At 31.1% G+C, this 10,655-nt stretch overlaps 1 protein-coding gene across 2 annotated transcripts; it reads right to left on the bottom strand.

Annotated features, from left to right (window-relative positions):
* Positions 1-554: 554 nt before the first annotated feature.
* LOC110032972 (transcription repressor MYB6-like) lies at positions 555-3,007 on the bottom strand. Of its 2 annotated transcripts, XM_020736780.1 has the most exons (4): positions 2,796-3,007; positions 2,550-2,679; positions 1,017-1,515; positions 836-930 (listed from the first exon to the last, which is right to left on the bottom strand). In XM_020736780.1, the coding sequence occupies exons 1-4, from the start codon at positions 2,926-2,928 to the stop codon at positions 895-897; spliced, it is 798 nt and encodes a 265-aa protein (XP_020592439.1). In that variant the 5' UTR covers positions 2,929-3,007; the 3' UTR covers positions 836-894. The 2 variants fall into 2 exon arrangements, with proteins under 2 accessions (XP_020592438.1, XP_020592439.1); XM_020736779.1 differs by having other exon boundaries at positions 555-1,515.
* Between the last annotated feature and the right edge of the window lie 7,648 nt (positions 3,008-10,655).

The raw sequence follows: 10,655 nt of genomic DNA, 5'->3' as shown, positions 1-10,655 counted from the left end.
GAAACTCGCTCGGCAACCGTTTGTATGTTAAGAATTTAAAATTAAGAATAAAATTCTCTTATTCAAAGATGTCGTGCTTGAAATAAGTTATAATCACAAGAGGCGTACTTATATATATATATATATATATATATATATATATATATATATATAGGCTCCACCCTGAAATATTTACTAAGACTTCCAATATTATCGATTATAATAAAGATTTTTCTCTTAATCTTAAACAATCGATAATAATTTATTATAAATTATATTTTAAATTATTAATAAAAATATAATAGTTTGAAATTTTTTCTTAAGTCAAATATTTGTCCCCTCATATTTTTTTATTTCATCGTATCTTTAGTGACGGGCCTTACAGTGAGAATACAATTACTCAATATACAAATAATAGCCTTTTTTGAGCAAGACCAAATGTTCACCAAAAATCAAACCTTTGACTTTGTTCAAACTCGACTTGATACAACCATTAGTATAATTTGTATTAATTCAATTAAATTCAGCTCCTTGTCAGCCTCAGATCTAGTTAAGGAAGCCAGTACACATGCCATCAGTAACTTTTTAATAAAAACTTTTAGATACAAATTCAAAAGTAGCTTCCCGTTATTGTTGGCTCTATACATATAGCCATACTACTTACGTTTAATCCACAAAAGTAGCAATAACATAGTATCCCCATGTATCATGCACCTCTCGCTGTCAATTGCACTGCACCTTATTAATATTCTTCTTCATTATTCATTATATATATTTTTTTATGTAGCATGCATCAGCTCAGCAACTATGGATGGAAGAAATGAGAGAGAAATACAGCTGAAATAGCAAGAAATATATATCTAGACAAATTCTAGGGAAGGAAATGTGCCAGGCAGCAGACTATTGGGGTTTAGATCAACACATGTTGCTTCTGCCAAGGACTCGGGCCCACTGAGAACATACATATACTCCATCAGGTTGCTATAACCATTACTGCTATCTAAATAAGGCATTGAAGATGTAGAATTGAAGCACACCTGATCATTGATAGGCGGCTGATTATCTAGAACAAAATCAATCTTCGTGTTGATGAGACCACCTTTTGATTCACTACGAAATTCTAACGGACTGATATCATCAAAAAACATGGGGGGGTCATGATGATAGTTCTGAAGAGGCTGTTGCTGCTGTTGATGGTAGCACGGAGAAATGGAGCCGTAAGAACCGGAGAAATGCTGGAGTTGAAGAGCAATAGGATTTTCCTTGATATTGGGTTGCAGGTTTTGGGGATTGTATATTTGCACTATTTTAGGGATGTTATAAGGTTGTGATTGATTTCCAAAAGGAGACGTGTGAAAATGGAATGACCATATTGGGAGAGAATCTTGAGGAGGAGGTGGAATTTGATTTGAGAGATTAGGAAGAGAGAGACCTTCCACTGCTTGAGAGATGAGCTTCTTTTTAATTGTGGAGTTCCAAAAGTTCTTCACTTCATTGTCCGTTCTTCCTGTTAGATGTTTAGCTATCTGTGCCCATCTGTATTGCAAATATTGAGTACGCACTAATAAAACAAATAATGTTACTGATAAAAGTTAAAATTTGTACCACCTAAACCTCATCATCATCTTATCCCAAGTATTTTCAATAAGCTATCAAAGGCCTTCGGCTCAAATAGCACATTTGTAGGTTTCTAACCCGAAAAAATTGAGGACGCACTAATCTCAACAAACGCATTTTCTTTGAATTTGATTCTGTCCACAAGGTTTAATATTTATGATCAACTTATGCTCAAGTTATATTTTAAATTCCCGTTAATAGGCTCAAATAGATCAACTTATGTTCAACTTTTGATAAAAATTAGATATAACCTTTTCTAATTTTTAGAAAATAATTTGGTAAGATTTAATGAATTATAATTCTTCATGTTTTCCAAAAGTGTTGCTTAAAAGCTATTGTGGACTGATTTTATTCAACCTGTATTTATATATTAAATTTGGTCTAATATTTTTTTAGCAGTTTTCAACATTAGTTGTTTCTGTTTATTCAACTTTAATTGTTGCTCTTAAATAGGGTTCCACATAAGTGGAGCTTGAATGAGTTGATAGTGCTTTTTTGTTTGGCTTGGTAGATTTTGAATTGAATAAAAGCTCAACTCTAGGTTATTTCTTAATGAAATGCTTAACACTACACATGCCACATAATTCTTATGTATATTCAAATTTAACACCTAAATTTTGACTTTTACATATATGATACCAAATCTTTAACATCACTCAAAATAAAAACTAGTAAATAAAATTATTTTATTGTTTTACGTATATATGCTTTATTGTGATTGTAACAATTAGATGTTAAAAAAATAAATATGAAAGTTTGTGCGAAAAAATTGTGAATACAAATGAAGTATTATGTTGATAAATTTCTGATAAATAGATGAATAGTCATAAGAAACATAATTATTCTATTTTTTAATAACAAAATAATACATAAAAAAATAATATATAAATTTAGCTATGTAGATTCAAATTAGCATATTAGCATGTATATAACAAAAAAGTATGAAAATTTACCTGTTTCCCAAAATGCTGTGAAGTTCAATGATAAGCTTTTCTTCATAAGGAGAGAAGCTTCCTCTTTTTAGGTCTGGCCTTAGGTAATTGATCCACCTTAGTCTACAACTCTTGCCGCATCTTTGCAATCCTATGATTCCATGCAATGTGAAAGTGAATGATACAATTGTTCAAACAATAAACTTAATGAACTAAATTGGTAAGAAATACGCGTATGCAATTTTAAATGATGTAGTTAATTTGCACCTGCGCGTCTTGGCACAGAGCTCCAGCAGCCATGGCCGTAAGTTGAGATGTATTTTATGAGCTTTTCATCCTCTTCTGGCGACCATAGTCCTCTCCTGACTTTCTGCTTGTTGCAGCATGAATGGTGGCTCATTATCAAAGATAGTAATTAGAAGTTTACCATCTTCTGTCCTCTTATACCTGTTTTGCTTTTTCTTGTTTTTGTAAGCTACTTCTCTCTGTTTCTCTCTTACACACACGCTGGGTCTCTCTCTCTCTCTTTGTGTGCGTGTGTGTGCGCGTGTGCGTGTGTGGATCATAGACGAAGTTATTGAGTTTCTCTGCCGTGGTATGAAAGAGAGATAGCTATATATTGAGTTCCTAGTTTGATCCCTGGATGGATAAGTTGATGAGGAAGAGATTCATGATGAATTAGAGCATGAAAATTCCTAGCTTATTTGGTTCTTTAGCAATTATAAGTAAGGTTATAAATGATCAAGTTGAAGCATGCTTTTTGTTACGTTGCTTGTTCATTTTTTTTTTCATTATTATTTAGTTCATCCCGATCGAATTCTTATACTGCCGAACTTTAATAGTCTTGTCAAGCTCGTTTATTAATATGTTTATCGAGTTCATGAGTTAACTTCACTAATGACATATGTGATGCAAATGATATAAACTTTAAGCATTACTATTAGACATAAGTTGATTTAGAGATTTTTTTTAAAACTGGTCTAAATCACTAGGTTTATTTAGCTATTAGTTCAACATTTCAGTGATTTTTACTCCTCTAATAAAATGCTTAAAATTTTAAGTATATGGTATATATAGAATTTTTGGTAAATAGAATAAATATCAAAATATATAACTAAGCCGTCATTAAACTATCTATTTATTAATTTCCATTTATACTTTTTGAGATTACGAGAGCAATATTTGTAGAATACATGGAAGCAAAACAAGGCACGTGATTAGCTTAGATGGTAAGAAATAAAGAAAGCTTAGAGGCTGCAGAACTAATAGTTTCATGATTTAAGGAACTTCAAGAGGACTGTTTGATTGACCGAAAGTGAGAGGGGCCCCCAACTATTTGTGACTGTTGCAACGACGACGATAGGTACTGCGTACATGAGTTTTGTGGTGATAAAATCGTCTCTAGTGTTGATTTGGGTGTGAGCTCAATTAATTAGGGAATTTTAACGTAATAAAGTGAGGACTTAAGACCTGATTGTATGTGCAGATTATCAACATAAACAAATTGATGAAAAGACTACAGGAAACACAAATAAAATAAATAAACACTCACACAAGAACATGTGTGTGTGTGTGTGAGTGTGTGTGTAGTTTTTTTCTCTTTTTTTATAATTTTTTTTTGTTGTTTTTAAAAGATTTATAGTTCAAACAAAGTCTTCTAAGAAATTTTTAAGAGCCTCCCCGACAATCACGCCAAAAATTTGATGGGCGATTTTTGTGCGTTATAAATATTTTTCAACACTACAACACACAAGGTAGCTATACTAAAAAATATGCAGATCAATCACAATAAGATTTACTTCAGTATAATCAATTTCTCTTTTAATATATTTAAACCTGCCACTCCTAGTGAATTAAGGTGTACTGTTAATTTCAAATCATCACTAGGTTGCAAACGCAAGTATATCTACCACTCAAGTAATAAAGGGCTCAAAATGGAGTCCAAAGTATTGATCCCACAAGAACATGAAAATTTGTTATGGTAATCACAAAAAAACATATTATTTAAACTATAGAAAACTTAAGTAAGAAAACATGTCAAAATTTGTTTAATGCCACTAAAGAAACTATGTTTACTACACTAATCTCTAAACTTCAAAACTAAATTTGCTAAAACTAAACTAAGTTTTGTGATGAAGAGTTCAAATTTAAGAAAGTATTCTTCCCCTTAAAATGAGATTATAGTTAGTGAATTATCAAATTGAAGAGATTTGTAATGTGTCAAATAAGAGTAATTATATTCTTTATCCATTTTATAAGCGAAAAAGAAAATTGGCTAATCCAGAGTTTATTGTAAAAAACATAGCCCTCTCTGATTATGTGTTTCACAATAAATTTTAGCAATTCAATTGGCTATATCAAAAAATAAATGAAGTTTGAATTTTCAATCATCACAATTATGAAATTAAAATATTGCACGACAAACTTGATTCTTCACATGACCATTTCTCTTTGTAGAGAGAAGTAAGAAGAAATCTACTCAAAATTCATGAGGAAGATACAATAAAAAATGAATTTTATATATAAAGACAAGTTTACAAAACAAGAAAGAAAAGTAAAAAAAAACTAAAACAACTTAACTCGATCTCTTCCTCAAGCAAATCCCTTGAAGTTCCTTTGAATCTCTCTCTCTTTACTTAGAACTCACTAAGACTTATAAAGACTCACGCCAACCCCCTCATTCTGACATAAAAACACTATTTTATAATGTAGGGTCAAATTTCCCAACATTCTCCTTAGGCACTTCTTCAAAATCTGTACAAATTCAACACATTTGTGAAAATAACCTTCTATGACGCCTAGGCTCCATCTTCTCTGGATTCTGGTGTGTAGGCGCCAGTTCAATTTTTTAAAACACAACCTTTTAAATTCAAATTTCATCATTTTTGCATCCTTTAAGTTCTAAATGCCTATACTTAGTATAATTATAATAAAACATGAAAATGCATTTCTTTAAAGTGCAATATCACCAAATATAAGCTTTAAATATATGTGTAAAATAGAATATTTTTTGGTGTATCAATGATATAGTTATTTCATGGGCTTGACATGTGGATGAGCCACTACTCATTCGAGATGTGAGAGACTCACTCTATGTTCAATGGCTTAGCGAGAGCTTATAAGAATCAGAGCATCCCCCTATGAGATAACCTCCCTTGATGGTCTTGTATTAGTTGTCACTCTCAGGCAAGCAAAACCCCCTTGAATCAAGCGTGTTTTTGGGCAAACCCTAAGATGTAACAAACTAAGTAGGATGCGTCCCCTTAGGATCATTCATGAACACAGAACAGGCATCTTCATCTGACTCTCTGGTTTTTGGTAGTTTACGTAGCTATTATTTTGCAGATATTGGTTTAAGGTGTCGAACAGACACACTTACCTTTCCTTGTGAGGTTCAATGCATGTAGACTCTCTACATTTTGCTGTTTTCCCTTGTTTGTCGTCATTGTTGTACTTCCGTCTTTTCTGGTTCCTCTCTTCTCCTTGTCAGTCATATGACCCTGGAGAGAGACTTATTCGGGAAAGAGACGTATACGACGATCGACAGGTTGGTGACTCCTTCTAAAATAAAAGAGAGAAAAACAAACAAAAACATAGGTGAACTTCTAGGAAAATCACAAACCACTATGAAACATGAATCACAAAGGTGTGGGCCTCATCTCTTTTTAAAAGTTGTGTGATTTCACGACTTTCTTTCTCTTATTTTTGTTTTCCAACTTGTGTTTTTGATTTTTTTTATGAGAATGATTGTAGAAATTCAATCTTTTTCTCGTCATCATGCTAAACTAGGTTTGGACGTTTAGTAAAATAGAGATTCATATGTTAAAATTTTTCTTAGCCCTTTTCTCATGGGATCGTTATGTGGCACTCTAAATCCACATTTACTTGGGTAATATAGCTGATTTGCTTCACAATACCATTTTAAGCTATCAATAACTTCTGAACGTCATTGATATGTATGATAATTACTAATAATATATCATGGATTATGCTTTTAGCTCAAATCGATGGGTACTACATTTTGATATATCGTTAAAAGAAAAAAAGCTATAAAAAAGGCCATAGATTATGAGATTACCAACAAGCAAATTAAATATGCCCAATAAACTATTTAAAAGTAGTCTTATCTTTATTAACTAACTATTTTGTAAAAAATATTGATGGCATACCCGCCAGAAAAAAAAGTATATTCATTTACTAAAGAAATTGGGCGTTTCTTTGCATAATGTATTATAAATTATAATAATTGGTATAAAAAGCAAGACCTACCCTAGTATGATGTATAGATCTAGAAAAAACCAAAAATAATTTGGTATATCTATAGTACAAACAAGTTTCAATAGGTTTATTCAAATTTTTTAGAGAATATTTTGCTCGCCAAAGCAAGGAGTGATTTACATGGTTAAGGCTTAATTAGAAGCTACATAAAATAGACTATTGAACTTCATTTTAGAAAAAAATTAGTTTACTAACATACCATTGATCTTTAAAGATGATAAGCATCTAAATTATCCTTTAAGAAATAAATTAATTTTTAATTGCATTAAGGACTATTTTCCTGTTTGTAGCACCCACAACGAGAATTTGGAAATATTAAATCACCTTATGACAAGTACATAATATTAAGGTGGACCTTTAAAGAATGCATTGCATCCAATCTTAAGTTGGCTTTGGTTTGATTCACTATATGCATAAACCATCCTTTAATCTAAGTTGCTTATAAAGAATCTCAAGGTAACTTAGGTGGTAATATAAGTTAATTTATCCCTGATTAATCTAAAAGAAAATTTGTATGACCCCAACAAAATTATGATTTAATCTAGTCAATTTAAATAAGTATTAAGGAATATTACTTAAACATGATAAAATTTAATCAAATTATACAAATAGTTATTGAGATTATACACTAGTTTTAATGTTCTTAACAAAAACAAGTTATTTTAATCAAATTATAAGAATATGTTAACTATTTGAATGTCACATGCCATGAAGAGAGGAAAGAACCCTAATTTTAATTTTTCCATAACTTCAATATGGTTGGCTTTGAGGAATTTAACATTCTAAGAACTCATATAAAGAAGGAAGGGAAAAGAAATACAAAAATAAGAGAACATGCTATATATAAGTGGTAACATGTGTTGACTTACATTTATAATAGGAAGGAGGGAAGAATCAACTAATAAAAAAAGAAAAGTCTCATAAAATCTAAGATCGATTGCTTTAAGGTTATAAAATGGTAGAAATTTAGTGTTTAAGATCACCATAAAACGTTTTATGTACTCTCTAGGTTATAAGATACTTATAAGCATTAGATGACTTGACATGGGCATAATGTTCAAGTTGATAAATGTCAACTAAAGCATTAAAGAAATCCCTACACATGAAGTTGCTCCAAGGTATCTCTTCGGTTGAAAAAGTGGGAAATAATGTTAATTGTAATATTAGTATGTAAAATGTCATCATATTGAACCAGATGAATGAATGTGATTTGCATAATTAAAAAAATTTAATGGCTTTACTTAAGTCTGATATTGGTTATAGGTCTAAGGTTATTTGAAATGAAAGCTTGAGCTGTACTATCTCAAACTATCCAAGAAGTCTTCTTAAATCTAATTTACTAAGGATAAAAATGAATCTGTAATTATTGAGCCAAAATTGATATGTAAATTGGTGATAGACTAGTCTCTCTTAGATAATATTCAAAATCTGATTTGATATTTCCGTTAAGTTGGTCAAAGAAAAAATGATATTATTATAGAAAAGTAGTGGGTTATAAATTAGTTTAAAAGAAAAAATATCAAACAAAATCGAACATAAATAATTTGTTTGATTTGGTTTAGTAAATGGGATTTTGGTTTTTGCTTTGATCAAAAGTGTTATTTTAGATTTTGTTAATTATTTTAATTTAAAAACAGAGTTCAATATAAAAAATAATATTTAATTTTGCATTTTTTGTAATTATTTTTTCTGTTAATTTGCTTAAATGGCATGCTATTCTTAAAATTATTCCCGAATTTATTAACTAAAGTTAGTTTTTTTCTAAATCTTTGTCTCATCAATAATTTGATTTGTTTAGTTGATTTAATAAATAAGTCAATTAATAAAATATTCAGAAAAACTAAAAGAGCACCTTTAATATGACTTTAAGATTAAGGTAAACAAAGAGGGAACCAAGTAAGAAAAAAAAAATTGCATTGTTATTCCTTTTGGTTTGGTTCTATATACATTTTGATCAATTGGGTTCTCCCTATAAGTTGAAATTATTTAATTGGTTTTACAAATTTATCATATAATCCAACTAAATCAACAATTTGTACACCCTCTATACACAAGGAAATCTTTGATGAGACATGTGAATCATGTTGTTACAGCCCTCAAACGTTTTAGGATGCACAACTAGAAGCAAGATTCTAACTTCGAATAATATAATTAATATAATTTGGCATCAACTCCTCAATGTCCAAAACACATATTTTTTATTAGTTTCAACAGCTAAGCATACAATTTTATTCAAATTTGGTTGTTTTGGAGTTGATTCCATTACAATATGATTGTAAAAAAAAATGCAATCATAAATCTTTCGATATAAAAAAGAGGAGGCCATGCATTTTATTTAGAAAATTCTAACGCAATCGAAGTATAACAAAATAATAAAAACAACCACGGATGGTGGTTCCCCTCCTTCTATCAGGTGGCATTTTCTCGAAAGGTAAACCATGGCTAAATCTACGTAGAATGCTTTTTTACGAAGCAAAACTGAAACAGTTATGATGGGCCAGCAGAATCTAAGCAAGCCTAATAGGTGTTTTTTGGCCTAATTCATCAAGAGATCCAGTCCAAATAGCAACCAAATACAAGCAATCAAATGCAGGCAGCCGAGTACGACTTATTGAGCATGGATGTCCAAGTACGAGTAGTTAGACATGAGCAATCACCTAACGAATGCCGTCCTTCGATACACTAAACAATTTCATTGTCTCCTCGAAGACAACACCGAACGGCATCAGACTTCTCGTAAATCTTGATCATATTCGCCCCAGGTAGCGAGTAGCCTCAAAGCAAATTATTATGTTCCTAGGCAAAATATGACTTGACAAAATGCATAGAGATATAAGATGAGAAAGGACGCCACAGGAGACAAGGCATAAGAGTATAATTTATACGTTCAATGAACAATTCCTAGAGAATCACTGCATGCCTATGTATTTTATATAAAAATACCCTTTCATAATTGGAGAGAGAATGCAATGCATTGTTCTTTTCTATTCTCTCTAGCACCCATTACACCTTTATTAGCTCTAGTTTTGAGGTGTTCGTCCAAAGGCAAAATATGATTTAACAATATTATTCCAAATGATGGGCATTTTATTGCCCTGATCGTCCATTAATTGAGCCAAATTATGAGTTGAAAAGAAAATCTCTCTGCCCCAAAGTAGCTTCATCATTTGAAGGATTATATTGACTGAAAACAAGATGCATCGGTTTAATAATTTGGTGAAAAGAATTATAGATACTTGAGCATTTTGTTATGAGAGAAATTGAGGAAAAGGCTGGGTAAAGAATAAGTTTGAGGCTTATAATAAAGCAAGGAAAAGATTGTTAAATCAATTAAAGAATAAATCTTAGTAAAACAAGATTTTCTAATTAATCACATTCCATGAGTTAGAATTCTAAGATTAAATATATTTTCTTCTTTTCCATCGTTTTGTTTTGTTTCAGATACCTGCTTATTCTTTCATAGTAAGGCAGCAGAGGGTATAAATGAGAGGGAACCCACCGGCTCTGAGTTCGTTAAGACAGGCTTCCAACAGTGTATGGTTACTTCCTTCCTAACAAATATTTTTCTCTTATCTTTCTCTTTCACTCAGATCTGAAGCATTAACGGCTAAGCCATGCAATGACTCAGGGAACTCGAGTCTTTCATAGCTCCATATGTATTGTCTCCATTGTTGTTGTGACTTCCAAATTAGAAAATGGGACCATGTTCTCTTTCAACGCAAGAGATATAAGTGTCCATGAACAATAAATCTTCTTACGTAAACACATATGTATTGACTGTAAATCTATCTTTGTAAAATAATTTAATATTTTGCTTATTGAAAATTCCTCTGAATAGTACTTCACTAA

This window comes from Phalaenopsis equestris, unplaced genomic scaffold, assembly GCF_001263595.1.
Source record: "Phalaenopsis equestris unplaced genomic scaffold, ASM126359v1 Scaffold001073, whole genome shotgun sequence".
Lineage (NCBI taxonomy): Eukaryota > Viridiplantae > Streptophyta > Magnoliopsida > Asparagales > Orchidaceae > Phalaenopsis > Phalaenopsis equestris.
The sequence above is the reverse complement of the archived record's forward strand: the minus strand, read 5'-3'. Positions and strand labels throughout refer to the sequence as shown.

Bases quoted from the DNA above. Each gene is read 5' to 3' on its own strand.
- LOC110032972 (XM_020736779.1), bottom strand. From the start codon at position 2,928: ATGAGCCACCATTCATGCTGCAACAAGCAGAAAGTCAGGAGAGGACTA. The intron at 2,680-2,795 runs GTGCAAATTAAC...ATGGAATCATAG, and splicing joins CTCTGTGCCAAGACGCGCAG to GATTGCAAAGATGCGGCAAG. The intron at 1,516-2,549 runs GTAAATTTTCAT...TTTGCAATACAG, and splicing joins CACAGCATTTTGGGAAACAG to ATGGGCACAGATAGCTAAAC.